This window comes from Leishmania infantum, chromosome 35, assembly GCF_000002875.2.
Source record: "Leishmania infantum JPCM5 genome chromosome 35".
Taxonomy (NCBI): Eukaryota; Euglenozoa; class Kinetoplastea; order Trypanosomatida; family Trypanosomatidae; genus Leishmania; species Leishmania infantum.
In genome coordinates this window covers 216185-235344 of record NC_009419.2, presented here as the reverse complement: position 1 = coordinate 235344, position 19160 = coordinate 216185, and the positions used below count along the sequence as shown (strand labels likewise).

Here is a 19160-nt window from a genome sequence, read left to right as displayed (position 1 = left end):
TAGAGCTCCGCGAGTTGTTCCATGCATTTGGGCATTTCGGATTTTTGTCCATTGACTTCGTTGTGGGGAATGGAGGCGATTAGTTGGTTGTTGTTTATGCTGAAGTCTTCCATGTTACTGAGTCTTCCCCAGGACGTTGGAAGGGTTCCTTGGAGAATGTTGTTCTGCAGGTTCAAAGTGTGCAGATTCTCCAGGCTACACCAGGACGGTGGAGGTGATCCATCAATGGTATTCCGGCCTAATCTTAATTCCTCTAAGGAAGACATGCTGCTCCATGATTCTGGAAGAGTGCCAGAAAGCATTGCCTCGGTAATGCGGAGCACTTTCAAGTTGTTTAACCTGGACCAGCTACTCGGGAGCTGCCCGGTAATCATTGTGGAGCTGGCGTCAAAGTATTCAAGACTTGACATGCCGCTCCACTCCGGTGGGAGACTGCCGAATATTAGTGTCCCGGGAACGGCCATGTACTGCATGGACACCAGTGCGCCCCAACTCGCGGGAAACGCATAGCCCAAGTCTACGACGTCGCTCATATCCACCTTGTTGACAACAACATCGTTTGCATCAACGCCAGCTGGAATATCTGGTAGAGAGCCGGCAAGATCGGCGCCCGCCATCTCCAAAGCAACACCAGAGCTCCTGCACCGCACATACCGCCAAGCGCAGAAGTTCGGGCACACCCAGATATCCCTCAGCACCGGAATCGTAACCTTGAAGGCCTCCAGAAATTTCCGCGTACTCCTTCGTTGTCCGGCGCCGTAAAACGGCACAGATGCGTAACAGTCGTCACTACTACCACTAGACGGCACAGACGACGAGGACGCTGACGGCGCGGAGCTGCTGCTGGACGGCGCAGACGACGAGGACGCCGACGGCGCGGAGCTGCTGCTGCTGGACGGCGCAGACGACGAGGACGCCGATGGCGCGGAGCTGCTGCTGCTGGACGGCGCAGACGACGAAGACGCCGATGGCGCGGAGCTGCTGCTGCTGGACGGCGCAGACGACGAGGACGCCGATGGTGCGGAGCTGCTGCTGCTGGACGGCGCATACGACGACGACGCTGATAGCGCGGAGCTGCTGCTGGACGGCGCGGAGCTGCTGCTGGACGGCGCAGACTACGACGACTCTGACGGCGCGGAGCTGCTGCTGGACGGCGCGGAGCTGCTGCTGGACGGCGCAGACGACGAGGACGCTGACGGCGCGGAGCTGCTGCTGGACGGCGCAGACGACGAGGACGCCGACGGCGCGGAGCTGCTGCTGGACGGTGCAGACGACGACGACGCCGACGGCGCGGAGCTGCTGCTGGACGGCGCAGACGACGAGGACGCCGACGGCGCGGAGCTGCTGCTGGACGGTGCAGACGACGAGGACGCCGATGGGGCGGAGCTGCTGCTGGACGGCGCAGACGACGAGGACGCCGATGGGGCGGAGCTGCTGCTGGACGGCGCAGACGACGAGGACGCCGACGGCGCGGAGCTGCTGCTGGACGGCGCAGACGACGAGGACGCCGACGGCGCGGAGCTGCTGCTGGACGGCGCAGACGACGAGGACGCCGATGGCGCGGAGCTGCTGCTGGACGGTGCAGACGACGAGGACGCCGACGGCGCGGAGCTGCTGCTGGACGGCGCAGACGACGAGGACGCCGACGGCGCGGAGCTGCTGCTGGACGGTGCAGACGACGAGGACGCCGACGGCGCGGAGCTGCTGCTGGACGGCGCAGACGACGAGGACGCCGACGGCGCGGAGCTGCTGCTGGACGGCGCAGACGACGAGGACGCCGATGGCGCGGAGCTGCTGCTGGACGGCGCAGACGACGAGGACGCCGACGGGGCGGAGCTGCTGCTGGACGGCGCAGACGACGAGGACGCCGACGGCGCGGAGCTGCTGCTGGACGGCGCAGACGACGAGGACGCCGACGGCGCGGAGCTGCTGCTGGACGGCGCAGACGACGAGGACGCCGACGGCGCGGAGCTGCTGCTGGACGGCGCAGACGACGACGACGCCGACGGCGCGGAGCTGCTGCTGGACGGCGCAGACGACGAGGACGCCGACGGCGCGGAGCTGCTGCTGGACGGCGCAGACGACGAGGACGCCGACGGCGCGGAGCTGCTGCTGGACGGCGCAGACGACGAGGACGCCGACGGCGCGGAGCTGCTGCTGGACGGCGCAGACGACGAGGACGCCGACGGCGCGGAGCTGCTGCTGGACGGCGCAGACGACGAGGACGCCGACGGCGCGGAGCTGCTGCTGGACGGCGCAGACGACGACGACGCCGACGGCGCGGAGCTGCTGCTGGACGGCGCAGACGACGACGACGCCGACGGCGCGGAGCTGCTGCTGGACGGCGCAGACGACGAGGACGCCGACGGCGCGGAGCTGCTGCTGGACGGCGCGGAGCTGCTGCTGGACGGCGCAGACGACGACGACGCCGATGGTGCGGAGCTGCTGCTGGACGGCGCAGACGACGACGACGCCGACGGCGCGGAGCTGCTGCTGGACGGCGCAGACGACGACGACGCCGACGGCGCGGAGCTGCTGCTGGACGGCGCAGACGACGACGACGCCGACGGCGCGGAGCTGCTGCTGGACGGCGCAGACGACGACGACGCCGACGGCGCGGAGCTGCTGCTGGACGGCGCAGACGACGACGACGCCGACGGCGCGGAGCTGCTGCTGGACGGCGCAGACGACGACGACGCCGACGGCGCGGAGCTGCTGCTGGACGGCGCAGACGACGACGACGCCGACGGCGCGGAGCTGCTGCTGGACGGCGCAGACGACGAGGACGCCGACGGCGCGGAGCTGCTGCTGGACGGCGCAGACGACGACGACGCCGACGGCGCGGAGCTGCTGCTGGACGGCGCAGACGACGAGGACGCCGACGGCGCGGAGCTGCTGCTGGACGGCGCAGACGACGAGGACGCCGACGGCGCGGAGCTGCTGCTGGACGGCGCAGACGACGAGGACGCCGACGGCGCGGAGCTGCTGCTGGACGGCGCAGACGACGAGGACGCCGACGGCGCGGAGCTGCTGCTGGACGGCGCAGACGACGACGACGCCGACGGCGCGGAGCTGCTGCTGGACGGCGCAGACGACGACGACGCCGACGGCGCGGAGCTGCTGCTGGACGGCGCAGACGACGACGACGCCGACGGCGCGGAGCTGCTGCTGGACGGCGCAGACGACGACGACGCCGACGGCGCAGAGCTGCTGCTGGACGGCGCAGACGACGACGACGCCGACGGCGCGGAGCTGCTGCTGGACGGCGCAGACGACGACGACGCCGACGGCGCGGAGCTGCTGCTGGACGGCGCAGACGACGACGACGCCGACGGCGCGGAGCTGCTGCTGGACGGCGCAGACGACGAGGACGCCGATGGTGCGGAGCTGCTGCTGGACGGCGCAGACGACGACGACGCCGACGGCGCGGAGCTGCTGCTGGACGGCGCGGAGCTGCTGCTGGACGGCGCAGACGACGAGGACGCCGACGGCGCGGAGCTGCTGCTGGACGGCGCAGACGACGACGACGCCGACGGCGCGGAGCTGCTGCTGGACGGCGCAGACGACGAGGACGCCGATGGTGCGGAGCTGCTGCTGGACGGCGCAGACGACGACGACGCCGACGGCGCAGAGCTGCTGCTGGACGGCGCAGACGACGACGACGCCGACGGCGCAGAGCTGCTGCTGGACGGCGCAGACGACGACGACGCCGACGGCGCGGAGCTGCTGCTGGACGGCGCAGACGACGACGACGCCGACGGTGCGGAGCTGCTGCTGGACGGCGCAGACGACGACGACGCCGACGGCGCGGAGCTGCTGCTGGACGGCGCAGACGACGACGACGCCGACGGCGCGGAGCTGCTGCTGGACGGCGCAGACGACGAGGACGCCGACGGCGCGGAGCTGCTGCTGGACGGCGCAGACGACGACGACGCCGACGGCGCGGAGCTGCTGCTGGACGGCGCAGACGACGAGGACGCCGACGGCGCGGAGCTGCTGCTGGACGGCGCAGACGACGACGACGCCGACGGCGCGGAGCTGCTGCTGGACGGCGCAGACGACGACGACGCCGACGGCGCGGAGCTGCTGCTGGACGGCGCAGACGACGACGACGCCGACGGCGCGGAGCTGCTGCTGGACGGCGCAGACGACGACGACGCCGACGGCGCGGAGCTGCTGCTGGACGGCGCAGACGACGACGACGCCGACGGCGCGGAGCTGCTGCTGGACGGCGCAGACGACGACGACGCCGACGGCGCGGAGCTGCTGCTGGACGGCGCAGACGACGACGACGCCGACGGCGCGGAGCTGCTGCTGGACGGCGCAGACGACGAGGACGCCGACGGCGCAGAGCTGCTGCTGGACGGCGCAGACGACGACGACGCCGACGGCGCGGAGCTGCTGCTGGACGGCGCAGACGACGACGACGCCGACGGCGCAGAGCTGCTGCTGGACGGCGCAGACGACGACGACGCTGACGGCGCGGAGCTGCTGCTGGACGGCGCAGACGACGACGACGCCGACGGCGCGGAGCTGCTGCTGGACGGTGCAGACGACGAGGACGCCGACGGCGCGGAGCTGCTGCTGGACGGTGCAGACGACGAGGACGCTGACGGCGCGGAGCTGCTGCTGGACGGCGCAGACGACGACGACGCCGACGGCGCGGAGCTGCTGCTGGACGGCGCAGACGACGACGACGCCGACGGCGCGGAGCTGCTGCTGGACGGCGCAGACGACGACGACGCCGACGGCGCGGAGCTGCTGCTGGACGGCGCAGACGACGACGACGCCGACGGCGCGGAGCTGCTGCTGGACGGCGCAGACGACGACGACGCCGACGGCGCGGAGCTGCTGCTGGACGGCGCAGACGACGACGACGCCGACGGCGCGGAGCTGCTGCTGGACGGCGCAGACGACGACGACGCCGACGGCGCGGAGCTGCTGCTGGACGGCGCAGACGACGACGACGCCGACGGCGCGGAGCTGCTGCTGGACGGCGCAGACGACGACGACGCCGACGGCGCGGAGCTGCTGCTGGACGGCGCAGACGACGACGACGCCGACGGCGCGGAGCTGCTGCTGGACGGCGCAGACGACGACGACGCTGACGGCGCGGAGCTGCTGCTGGACGGCGCAGACGACGACGACGCCGACGGCGCGGAGCTGCTGCTGGACGGCGCAGACGACGACGACGCCGACGGCGCAGAGCTGCTGCTGGACGGCGCAGACGACGACGACGCCGACGGCGCGGAGCTGCTGCTGGACGGTGCAGACGACGAGGACGCCGACGGCGCGGAGCTGCTGCTGGACGGCGCAGACGACGACGACGCCGACGGCGCGGAGCTGCTGCTGGACGGTGCAGACGACGAGGACGCCGACAGCGCGGAGCTGCTCCTGGACGGCGCAGACGACGACGACGCTGACGGCGCGGAGCTGCTGCTGGACGGCGCAGACGACGACGACGCTGACGGCGCGGAGCTGCTGCTGGACGGCGCAGACGACGACGACGCTGACGGCGCGGAGCTGCTGCTGGACGGCGCAGACGACGACGACGCCGACGGCGCGGAGCTGCTGCTGGACGGCGCAGACGACGACGACGCCGACGGCGCGGAGCTGCTGCTGGACGGCGCAGACGACGAGGACGCCGACGGCGCGGAGCTGCTGCTGGACGGCGCAGACGACGACGACGCCGACGGCGCGGAGCTGCTGCTGGACGGCGCAGACGACGACGACGCCGACGGCGCGGAGCTGCTGCTGGACGGCGCAGACGACGAGGACGCTGACGGCGCGGAGCTGCTGCTGGACGGCGCAGACGACGAGGACGCCGACGGCGCGGAGCTGCTGCTGGACGGCGCAGACGACGACGACGCCGACGGCGCGGAGCTGCTGCTGGACGGCGCAGACGACGACGACGCCGACGGCGCGGAGCTGCTGCTGGACGGCGCAGACGACGACGACGCCGACGGCGCGGAGCTGCTGCTGGACGGCGCAGACGACGACGACGCCGACGGCGCGGAGCTGCTGCTGGACGGCGCAGACGACGACGACGCCGACGGCGCAGAGCTGCTGCTGGACGGTGCAGACGACGAGGACGCCGACGGCGCGGAGCTGCTGCTGGACGGCGCAGACGACGAGGACGCCGACGGCGCGGAGCTGCTGCTGGACGGCGCGGAGCTGCTGCTGGACGGCGCAGACGACGAGGACGCCGACGGCGCGGAGCTGCTGCTGGACGGCGCAGACGACGAGGACGCCGACGGCGCGGAGCTGCTGCTGGACGGCGCAGACGACGACGACGCCGACGGCGCGGAGCTGCTGCTGGACGGCGCAGACGACGAGGACGCCGACGGCGCGGAGCTGCTGCTGGACGGCGCAGACGACGAGGACGCCGACGGCGCGGAGCTGCTGCTGGACGGCGCAGACGACGACGACGCCGACGGCGCGGAGCTGCTGCTGGACGGCGCAGACGACGAGGACGCCGACGGCGCGGAGCTGCTGCTGGACGGCGCAGACGACGACGACGCCGACGGCGCGGAGCTGCTGCTGGACGGCGCAGACGACGACGACGCCGACGGCGCGGAGCTGCTGCTGGACGGTGCAGACGACGAGGACGCCGACGGCGCGGAGCTGCTGCTGGACGGCGCAGACGACGAGGACGCCGACGGCGCGGAGCTGCTGCTGGACGGCGCAGACGACGAGGACGCCGACGGCGCGGAGCTGCTGCTGGACGGCGCAGACGATGAGGACGCCGACGGCGCGGAGCTGCTGCTGGACGGCGCAGACGACGAGGACGCCGACGGCGCGGAGCTGCTGCTGGACGGCGCAGACGACGAGGACGCCGACGGCGCGGAGCTGCTGCTGGACGGCGCAGACGATGAGGACGCCGACGGCGCGGAGCTGCTGCTGGACGGCGCAGACGACGACGACGCCGACGGCGCGGAGCTGCTGCTGGACGGCGCAGACGACGACGACGCCGACGGCGCGGAGCTGCTGCTGGACGGCGCAGACGACGACGACGCCGACGGCGCGGAGCTGCTGCTGGACGGCGCAGACGACGACGACGCCGACGGCGCGGAGCTGCTGCTGGACGGCGCAGACGACGACGACGCCGACGGCGCGGAGCTGCTGCTGGACGGCGCAGACGACGACGACGCCGACGGCGCGGAGCTGCTGCTGGACGGCGCAGACGACGACGACGCCGACGGCGCGGAGCTGCTGCTGGACGGCGCAGACGACGACGACGCCGACGGCGCGGAGCTGCTGCTGGACGGTGCAGACGACGACGACGCCGACGGCGCGGAGCTGCTGCTGGACGGCGCGGAGCTGCTGCTGGACGGCGCAGACGACGAGGACGCCGACGGCGCGGAGCTGCTGCTGGACGGCGCAGACGACGAGGACGCCGACGGCGCGGAGCTGCTGCTGGACGGCGCAGACGACGAGGACGCTGACGGCGCGGAGCTGCTGCTGGACGGCGCAGACGACGAGGACGCCGACGGCGCGGAGCTGCTGCTGGACGGCGCAGACGACGAGGACGCCGACGGCGCGGAGCTGCTGCTGGACGGCGCAGACGACGAGGACGCCGACGGCGCGGAGCTGCTGCTGGACGGCGCAGACGACGACGACGCCGACGGCGCGGAGCTGCTGCTGGACGGCGCAGACGACGAGGACGCCGACGGCGCGGAGCTGCTGCTGGACGGTGCAGACGACGACGACGCTGACGGCGCGGAGCTGCTGCTGGACGGCGCAGACGACGACGACGCTGACGGCGCGGAGCTGCTGCTGGACGGCGCAGACGACGACGACGCCGACGGCGCGGAGCTGCTGCTGGACGGCGCAGACGACGAGGACGCCGACGGCGCGGAGCTGCTGCTGGACGGTGCAGACGACGAGGACGCCGACGGCGCGGAGCTGCTGCTGGACGGCGCAGACGACGAGGACGCCGACGGCGCGGAGCTGCTGCTGGACGGCGCAGACGACGACGACGCTGACGGCGCGGAGCTGCTGCTGGACGGCGCAGACGACGACGACGCAGATGGCGCGGAGCTGCTGCTGGACGGCGCAGACGACGAGGACGCCGACGGCGCGGAGCTGCTGCTGGACGGCGCAGACGACGAGGACGCCGACGGCGCGGAGCTGCTGCTGGACGGCGCAGACGACGAGGACGCCGACGGCGCGGAGCTGCTGCTGGACGGCGCAGACGACGAGGACGCCGACGGCGCGGAGCTGCTGCTGGACGGTGCAGACGACGAGGACGCCGACGGCGCGGAGCTGCTGCTGGACGGCGCAGACGACGAGGACGCCGACGGCGCGGAGCTGCTGCTGGACGGCGCAGACGACGACGACGCTGACGGCGCGGAGCTGCTGCTGGACGGCGCAGACGACGACGACGCTGACGGCGCGGAGCTGCTGCTGGACGGCGCAGACGACGACGACGCCGACGGCGCGGAGCTGCTGCTGGACGGCGCAGACGACGACGACGCCGACGGCGCGGAGCTGCTGCTGGACGGCGCAGACGACGAGGACGCCGACGGCGCGGAGCTGCTGCTGGACGGCGCAGACGACGACGACGCTGACGGCGCGGAGCTGCTGCTGGACGGCGCAGACGACGACGACGCCGACGGCGCGGAGCTGCTGCTGGACGGCGCAGACGACGACGACGCCGACGGCGCGGAGCTGCTGCTGGACGGCGCAGACGACGACGACGCCGACGGCGCGGAGCTGCTGCTGGACGGCGCAGACGACGACGACGCCGACGGCGCGGAGCTGCTGCTGGACGGCGCAGACGACGAGGACGCCGACGGCGCGGAGCTGCTGCTGGACGGCGCAGACGACGACGACGCCGACGGCGCGGAGCTGCTGCTGGACGGCGCAGACGACGACGACGCCGACGGCGCGGAGCTGCTGCTGGACGGCGCAGACGACGACGACGCCGACGGCGCGGAGCTGCTGCTGGACGGCGCAGACGACGACGACGCCGACGGCGCGGAGCTGCTGCTGGACGGCGCAGACGACGACGACGCCGACGGCGCGGAGCTGCTGCTGGACGGCGCAGACGACGACGACGCCGACGGCGCGGAGCTGCTGCTGGACGGCGCAGACGACGACGACGCCGACGGCGCGGAGCTGCTGCTGGACGGCGCAGACGACGAGGACGCCGACGGCGCGGAGCTGCTGCTGGACGGCGCAGACGACGAGGACGCCGACGGCGCGGAGCTGCTGCTGGACGGCGCAGACGACGAGGACGCCGACGGCGCGGAGCTGCTGCTGGACGGCGCAGACGACGACGACGCCGACGGCGCGGAGCTGCTGCTGGACGGCGCAGACGACGACGACGCCGACGGCGCGGAGCTGCTGCTGGACGGCGCAGACGACGACGACGCCGACGGCGCGGAGCTGCTGCTGGACGGCGCAGACGACGACGACGCCGACGGCGCGGAGCTGCTGCTGGACGGCGCAGACGACGAGGACGCCGATGGCGCGGAGCTGCTGCTGGACGGCGCAGACGACGAGGACGCTAACGGCGCGGAGCTGCTGCTGGACGGCGCAGACGACGACGACGCCGACGGCGCGGAGCTGCTGCTGGACGGCGCAGACGACGAGGACGCCGACGGCGCGGAGCTGCTGCTGGACGGCGCAGACGACGAGGACGCCGATGGTGCGGAGCTGCTGCTGGACGGCGCAGACGACGACGACGCTGACGGCGCGGAGCTGCTGCTGGACGGCGCAGACGACGACGACGCTGACGGCGCGGAGCTGCTGCTGGACGGCGCAGACGACGACGACGCCGACGGCGCGGAGCTGCTGCTGGACGGCGCAGACGACGACGACGCTGACGGCGCGGAGCTGCTGCTGGACGGCGCAGACGACGAGGACGCCGACGGCGAGGAGCTGCTGCTGGACGGCGCAGACGACGAGGACGCCGATGGCGCGGAGCTGCTGCTGGACGGTGCAGACGACGACGACGCCGACGGCGCGGAGCTGCTGCTGGACGGCGCGGAGCTGCTGCTGGACGGCGCAGACGACGACGACGCCGACGGCGCGGAGCTGCTGCTGGACGGCGCAGACGACGACGACGCCGACGGCGCGGAGCTGCTGCTGGACGGCGCAGACGACGAGGACGCCGACGGCGCAGAGCTGCTGCTGGACGGCGCAGACGACGACGACGCCGACGGCGCGGAGCTGCTGCTGGACGGCGCAGACGACGACGACGCCGACGGCGCGGAGCTGCTGCTGGACGGTGCAGACGACGAGGACGCTGACGGCGCGGAGCTGCTGCTGGACGGCGCAGACGACGACGACGCCGACGGCGCGGAGCTGCTGCTGGACGGCGCAGACGACGACGACGCCGACGGCGCAGAGCTGCTGCTGGACGGCGCAGACGACGAGGACGCCGACGGCGCGGAGCTGCTGCTGGACGGCGCAGACGACGACGACGCCGACGGCGCGGAGCTGCTGCTGGACGGCGCAGACGACGAGGACGCCGACGGCGCAGAGCTGCTGCTGGACGGCGCAGACGACGACGACGCCGACGGCGCGGAGCTGCTGCTGGACGGCGCAGACGACGACGACGCCGACGGCGCGGAGCTGCTGCTGGACGGTGCAGACGACGAGGACGCTGACGGCGCGGAGCTGCTGCTGGACGGTGCAGACGACGACGACGCCGACGGCGCGGAGCTGCTGCTGGACGGCGCAGACGACGACGACGCCGACGGCGCGGAGCTGCTGCTGGACGGTGCAGACGACGAGGACGCCGACGGCGCGGAGCTGCTGCTGGACGGCGCAGACGACGACGACGCCGACGGCGCGGAGCTGCTGCTGGACGGCGCAGACGACGACGACGCCGACGGCGCGGAGCTGCTGCTGGACGGCGCAGACGACGACGACGCCGACGGTGTGGAGCTGCTGCTGGACGGCGCAGACGACGAGGACGCCGACGGTGTGGAGCTGCTGCTGGACGGTGCAGACGACGAGGACGCCGACGGCGCGGAGCTGCTGCTGGACGGCGCAGACGACGAGGACGCCGACGGCGCGGAGCTGCTGCTGGACGGTGCAGACGACGAGGACGCCGACGGCGCGGAGCTGCTGCTGGACGGTGCAGACGACGAGGACGCCGACGGCGCGGAGCTGCTGCTGGACGGCGCAGACGACGAGGACGCCGACGGCGCGGAGCTGCTGCTGGACGGCGCAGACGACGAGGACGCCGACGGCGCGGAGCTGCTGCTGGACGGCGCAGACGACGAGGACGCCGACGGCGCGGAGCTGCTGCTGGACGGCGCAGACGACGAGGACGCCGACGGCGCGGAGCTGCTGCTGGACGGCGCAGACGACGAGGACGCCGACGGCGCGGAGCTGCTGCTGGACGGCGCAGACGACGAGGACGCCGACGGCGCGGAGCTGCTGCTGGACGGCGCAGACGACGAGGACGCCGACGGCGCGGAGCTGCTGCTGGACGGCGCAGACGACGAGGACGCCGACGGCGCGGAGCTGCTGCTGGACGGCGCAGACGACGAGGACGCCGACGGCGCGGAGCTGCTGCTGGACGGCGCAGACGACGACGACGCCGACGGTGCGGAGCTGCTGCTGGACGGCGCAGACGACGACGACGCCGACGGCGCGGAGCTGCTGCTGGACGGCGCAGACGACGAGGACGCCGACGGCGCGGAGCTGCTGCTGGACGGCGCAGACGACGAGGACGCCGACGGTGTGGAGCTGCTGCTGGACGGCGCAGACGACGAGGACGCCGACGGCGCGGAGCTGCTGCTGGACGGCGCAGACGACGAGGACGCCGACGGCGCGGAGCTGCTGCTGGACGGCGCAGACGACGACGACGCCGACGGCGCGGAGCTGCTGCTGGACGGCGCAGACGACGAGGACGCCGACGGCGCGGAGCTGCTGCTGGACGGCGCAGACGACGAGGACGCCGACGGCGCGGAGCTGCTGCTGGACGGCGCAGACGACGAGGACGCCGACGGCGCGGAGCTGCTGCTGGACGGCGCAGACGACGAGGACGCCGACGGCGCGGAGCTGCTGCTGGACGGCGCAGACGACGAGGACGCTGACGGCGCGGAGCTGCTGCTGGACGGCGCAGACGACGAGGACGCCGACGGCGCGGAGCTGCTGCTGGACGGCGCAGACGACGAGGACGCCGACGGCGCGGAGCTGCTGCTGGACGGCGCAGACGACGACGACGCCGACGGCGCGGAGCTGCTGCTGGACGGCGCAGACGACGACGACGCCGACGGCGCGGAGCTGCTGCTGGACGGCGCAGACGACGACGACGCCGACGGCGCGGAGCTGCTGCTGGACGGCGCAGACGACGACGACGCCGACGGCGCGGAGCTGCTGCTGGACGGCGCAGACGACGACGACGCCGACGGCGCGGAGCTGCTGCTGGACGGCGCAGACGACGAGGACGCCGACGGCGCGGAGCTGCTGCTGGACGGCGCAGACGACGACGACGCCGACGGCGCGGAGCTGCTGCTGGACGGTGCAGACGACGAGGACGCCGACGGCGCGGAGCTGCTGCTGGACGGCGCAGACGACGAGGACGCCGACGGCGCGGAGCTGCTGCTGGACGGCGCAGACGACGAGGACGCCGACGGTGTGGAGCTGCTGCTGGACGGCGCAGACGACGAGGACGCCGACGGCGCGGAGCTGCTGCTGGACGGCGCAGACGACGAGGACGCCGACGGCGCGGAGCTGCTGCTGGACGGTGCAGACGACGAGGACGCTGACGGCGCGGAGCTGCTGCTGGACGGTGCAGACGACGACGACGCCGACGGCGCGGAGCTGCTGCTGGACGGCGCAGACGACGAGGACGCCGACGGCGCGGAGCTGCTGCTGGACGGCGCAGACGACGAGGACGCTGACGGCGCGGAGCTGCTGCTGGACGGTGCAGACGACGACGACGCCGACGGCGCGGAGCTGCTGCTGGACGGTGCAGACGACGACGACGCCGACGGCGCGGAGCTGCTGCTGGACGGCGCAGACGACGACGACGCCGACGGCGCGGAGCTGCTGCTGGACGGCGCAGACGACGACGACGCCGACGGCGCGGAGCTGCTGCTGGACGGTGCAGACGACGAGGACGCCGACGGCGCGGAGCTGCTGCTGGACGGCGCAGACGACGAGGACGCCGACGGCGCGGAGCTGCTGCTGGACGGCGCAGACGACGAGGACGCCGACGGCGCGGAGCTGCTGCTGGACGGTGCAGACGACGAGGACGCCGACGGTGTGGAGCTGCTGCTGGACGGCGCAGACGACGAGGACGCCGACGGCGCGGAGCTGCTGCTGGACGGCGCAGACGACGAGGACGCCGACGGCGCGGAGCTGCTGCTGGACGGCGCAGACGACGAGGACGCCGACGGCGCGGAGCTGCTGCTGGACGGTGCAGACGACGACGACGCCGACGGCGCGGAGCTGCTGCTGGACGGTGCAGACGACGACGACGCCGACGGCGCGGAGCTGCTGCTGGACGGTGCAGACGACGACGACGCCGACGGCGCGGAGCTGCTGCTGGACGGCGCAGACGACGACGACGCCGACGGCGCGGAGCTGCTGCTGGACGGCGCAGACGACGACGACGCCGACGGCGCGGAGCTGCTGCTGGACGGTGCAGACGACGAGGACGCCGACGGCGCGGAGCTGCTGCTGGACGGCGCAGACGACGAGGACGCCGACGGCGCGGAGCTGCTGCTGGACGGCGCAGACGACGAGGACGCCGACGGTGTGGAGCTGCTGCTGGACGGCGCAGACGACGAGGACGCCGACGGCGCGGAGCTGCTGCTGGACGGCGCAGACGACGAGGACGCTGACGGCGCGGAGCTGCTGCTGGACGGTGCAGACGACGACGACGCCGACGGCGCGGAGCTGCTGCTGGACGGCGCAGACGACGAGGACGCCGACGGCGCGGAGCTGCTGCTGGACGGTGCAGACGACGAGGACGCCGACGGCGCGGAGCTGCTGCTGGACGGCGCAGACGACGAGGACGCCGACGGCGCGGAGCTGCTGCTGGACGGCGCAGACGACGAGGACGCCGACGGCGCGGAGCTGCTGCTGGACGGCGCAGACGACGAGGACGCCGACGGTGTGGAGCTGCTGCTGGACGGCGCAGACGACGAGGACGCCGACGGCGCGGAGCTGCTGCTGGACGGTGCAGACGACGAGGACGCCGACGGCGCGGAGCTGCTGCTGGACGGTGCAGACGACGAGGACGCCGACGGCGCGGAGCTGCTGCTGGACGGCGCAGACGACGAGGACGCCGACGGCGCGGAGCTGCTGCTGGACGGCGCAGACGACGAGGACGCCGACGGTGTGGAGCTGCTGCTGGACGGCGCAGACGACGAGGACGCCGACGGCGCGGAGCTGCTGCTGGACGGTGCAGACGACGACGACGCCGACGGCGCGGAGCTGCTGCTGGACGGTGCAGACGACGAGGACGCCGACGGCGCGGAGCTGCTGCTGGACGGCGCAGACGACGAGGACGCCGACGGCGCGGAGCTGCTGCTGGACGGTGCAGACGACGAGGACGCCGACGGCGCGGAGCTGCTGCTGGACGGCGCAGACGACGAGGACGCCGACGGCGCGGAGCTGCTGCTGGACGGCGCAGACGACGAGGACGCTGACGGCGCGGAGCTGCTGCTGGACGGCGCAGACGACGAGGACGCCGACGGCGCGGAGCTGCTGCTGGACGGCGCAGACGACGAGGACGCCGACGGCGCGGAGCTGCTGCTGGACGGCGCAGACGACGAGGACGCTGACGGCGCGGAGCTGCTGCTGGACGGCGCAGACGACGAGGACGCCGACGGCGCGGAGCTGCTGCTGGACGGCGCAGACGACGAGGACGCCGACGGCGCGGAGCTGCTGCTGGACGGCGCAGACGACGAGGACGCTGACGGCGCGGAGCTGCTGCTGGACGGCGCAGACGACGAGGACGCCGACGGCGCGGAGCTGCTGCTGGACGGCGCAGACGACGACGACGCTGACGGCGCGGAGCTGCTGCTAGACGGCGCAGACGACGAGGACGCCGACGGCGCGGAGCTGCTGCTGGACGGCGCAGACGACGAGGACGCCGACGGCGCGGAGCTGCTGCTGGACGGCGCAGACGACGAGGACGCCGACGGCGCGGAGCTGCTGCTGGACGGTGCAGACGACGAGGACGCCGACGGCGCGGAGCTGCTGCTGGACGGCGCAGACGACGAGGACGCCGACGGCGCGGAGCTGCTGCTGGACGGTGCAGACGACGACGACGCCGACGGCGCGGAGCTGCTGCTGGACGCTGCAGACGACGACGACGCCGACGGCGCGGAGCTGCTGCTGGACGGCGCAGACGACGACGACGCCGACGGCGCGGAGCTGCTGCTGGACGGCGCAGACGACGACGACGCCGACGGCGCGGAGCTGCTGCTGGACGGCGCAGACGACGACGACGCCGACGGCGCGGAGCTGCTGCTGGACGGCGCAGACGACGACGACGCCGATGGCGCGGAGCTGCTGCTGGACGGCGCAGACGACGACGACGCCGACGGCGCGGAGCTGCTGCTGGACGGCGCAGACGACGACGACGCCGATGGCGCGGAGCTGCTGCTGGACGGCGCAGACGACGACGACGCCGACGGCGCGGAGCTGCTGCTGAACGGCGCAGACGACGACGACGCCGACGGCGCAGAGCTGCTGCTGGACGGCGCAGACGACGACGACGCCGACGGCGCGGAGCTGCTGCTGGACGGCGCGGAGTCTGCTGGACGGCGCAGACGACGACGACGGCGATGGCGCGGAGCTGCTGCTGGACGGCGCAGACGACGACGACGCCGACGGCGCGGAGCTGCTGCTGGACGGCGCAGACGACGAGGACGCCGACGGCGCGGAGCTGCTGCTGGACGGCGCAGACGACGACGACGCCGACGGCGCAGAGCTGCTGCTGGACGGCGCAGACGACGAGGACGCCGACGGCGCGGAGCTGCTGCTGGACGGCGCAGACGACGACGACGCCGACGGCGCAGAGCTGCTGCTGGACGGCGCAGACGACGACGACGCCGACGGCGCGGAGCTGCTGCTGGACGGCGCAGACGACGACGACGCCGACGGCGCGGAGCTGCTGCTGGACGGCGCAGACGACGACGACGCCGACGGCGCGGAGCTGCTGCTGGACGGCGCAGACGACGACGACGCCGACGGCGCAGAGCTGCTGCTGGACGGCGCAGACGACGACGACGCCGACGGCGCGGAGCTGCTGCTGGACGGCGCAGACGACGAGGACGCCGACGGCGCGGAGCTGCTGCTGGACGGCGCAGACGACGACGACGCCGACGGCGCGGAGCTGCTGCTGGACGGCGCAGACGACGAGGACGCCGACGGCGCGGAGCTGCTGCTGGACGGCGCAGACGACGACGACGCCGACGGCGCAGAGCTGCTGCTGGACGGCGCAGACGACGACGACGCCGACGGCGCGGAGCTGCTGCTGGACGGCGCAGACGACGACGACGCCGACGGCGCGGAGCTGCTGCTGGACGGCGCGGAGCTGCTGCTGGACGGCGCAGACGACGACGACGGCGATGGCGCGGAGCTGCTGCTGGACGGCGCGGAGCTGCTGCTGGACGGCGCAGACGACGACGACGGCGATGGCGCGGAGCTGCTGCTGGTGGGTTCCTCCTCGCAGCTGTTGGAGACAGCGCAGTGAGGTTCCCAGAGTGGTTTATCGGCGTCAATAGTGAGGCCGTTGATTTGCTTCCAGGAATCTGGAACGCATCCGCAGAACCTGTTGTGGTCGAGGGTGAGGTCGCGAATGGCGGGCATCGAAGACCACTCCGGCGGCAGTGTGCCTGTTAGGAGGTTGTGGCGTGCGTTAACAGAGCGGAGGTTAGTGATGGTGCTCCACTCGGGGGGCAGGGTGCCGGTGAGGAGGTTGTTGTTGATCCAAATCTCTTGCAGATCCTTCATGCTGGACCAGCTGGCGGGCAGGGTACCGCTCAAGTGGTTTCCACCGAGACGGATCGAACGGAAGCAAGAGTTGCCGCAGGGTCTGGCGAGAGGAGCTATTGAGCGTCTTGTCATGACACGCAGTTCGACGGATGTTCCCCACGTTTCTGGCAGAGTTCCAGAGAAGGCGGTGGCGCCGGCGTGGAAGTAAGAGAGACGAGTGAGGAGATTCCAGCTGACGGGCAGGGAACCGATCACACGCTCCCCTTTGCCGACAAATGTGAGGCCTGAAAGGACCACGTGGAATCCATCGACGTTGTTCGGGAGCTCAGGAAGGCTTCCCGACAGTGCCGATGCGTTCAAGGTAATGTGGAGGCCCATCGCTGTGCAGTGGATACCCGGATGGACGCAGAAATTGTCGCACGTCCACAGGGACTTCAGAGCTGGGATAGCCTCCTTGAAAGAGTCAAGAAAGCTGCGGGTGTTCTCGTGCTCGATGGCCGTGTAGTATGGGCTGTTGCCAGAGCATGCGCTCACATCTGCATCATCGTCAGCGGCGTGTGCGTCGGCACCCCAAAAAACTAGAACCACAGACAACAGCGACACCGCAATGAGCGCAGCGTGCCGATGTGGCCTTGGCGTCGAGATGATGGAATGAAGGAGCGCCATGGTGTCCAGTTGATGGCGGCAGCAAGGAGACACACCCACGGACGCAGAAATGGGAGAGAAGGTAGGAAGGAAAGGGAGAGGGGAAACAACCAACCAAACAGAAAGAGAGAACACAAGATAAAAGCACGCGCAGCAAAAGACGCTCGACAGTCAGAGATAGCGTGGGAAGGAAAGAAATGTGTGCGAGGGACACTCGTCTTCCTTCGCGTGTGGTCGGGGAGTTCGCAAACAGCGAGCCAGCGCGGTGTTGTGTTGGGCAGTGCGCGTGAGAGAAAAGGACACGTAAAAGGGCAGTGTGCAAAACAAGCGAAAAGACAAAGAGCCGTCGTTCTATTAGTTTGTGTATCCTCTCGCCCTCTTGTTGGGTGGGGGCGGGGGCGCAATATGGCCTCGGCGAGCTTCCCGCGTTCGCTTCACTGAGAGCGCTAGAGAAAGTAACAAGGACGGAGAACGCCGACAGAGACGTGAGAATAGATACGGGTAGCTCTCTGCTAGCAGCGACGTGAACGAGTGAGGGCGCTTGTGCCGGAGGGTGGAGGGGGAGGCCAGATGCTGTGGAAGAGAAAACGCGCTGGCGATGATGGATTCAAGCGGGAAGAAAACCAACGATTACACGACAGGTGGACAGGTATGCACTGCGAGGGGCAGAGGAGGTGGTCGTCCGTTCCATAAAATGACAAGAAATCAACTGTACGCAGAACCTAAATCACACACACACACACACAGCACACCCACACCTACACAACACACACAGAAAGGACACGCAAGCAAGGGGTGCGAAAGAGAGACGCGAAGCGAGGGTTGGGGGTGTGCAGAGGTGGCCCGGGGGAGGGGAGAGACAGCGGCGAACGAAGGCGAAAGGAGAGAATATGGTATACGCGTAGCTGAGAAGAGCCCGAAACGGGAGATACTCGAAGTCACGAAAAGAATGAGCCCGGAGAGCACAACACAAAACAAAAACAGGCAATACACACTAACACACACACACACACACACAAAAGGGAAGGGAGTTGAGAAGACGTCCTTAACGGCGTGCACCTTGCCACAGGGATGGCACACCAAACAGCAGGAAGGAAAGAGAGCGAGAAAACGAAAAGAGAGACCACTGCGATGCAGGGGTAGTTGTGGTGGTGTGTGTGGAGGGCGCCGCGTGCGCAACAACACCAGGCATTCGCAGCGCGGGCAACCAAAATCAAAGGAAGTGGACAGCGCCGGTTTCCCGGGTAGCAGTGGCTCCGAGCAGGCGGATGCGCAGGATGCAGAAAACGCCAAGTGCATTGCAGCTGTCTTCCGCTTCCTCGACATCCGGCTACACACGCGGCTGGCCCTTACCCCACACCACCGCCGCTTCTTGCGTCATGCGCGGGTGCGTCACTGTAAACGGTCCGCGACTCCGGAACCGCCAGAGCGGGCGACCGCCGCCCATGAGGCCACCGATGCCGACATGAGTGTCAGACGCGAGACCCGACGATACGCAACGGTCCAGGAGCTATTCAGTGCTTTCTCGAAGGCTCTCGACGAATCTACGACGCCACTGTCGCAACAGCCGGCCACCGCTGCATTTTACACGTCGTCGG

At 71.4% G+C, this 19160-nt stretch overlaps 1 protein-coding gene across 1 annotated transcript; it reads right to left on the bottom strand.

Annotated features, from left to right (window-relative positions):
* Positions 1-798: 798 nt before the first annotated feature.
* Positions 799-17583, bottom strand: LINJ_35_0530 (proteophosphoglycan 5; the record flags this gene model as incomplete). Its single annotated transcript, XM_001468832.2, is given in 3 exon segments — positions 799-14997; positions 14999-16678; positions 16681-17583. Coding segments are annotated over 3 exon segments (16782 nt in total).
* Between the last annotated feature and the right edge of the window lie 1577 nt (positions 17584-19160).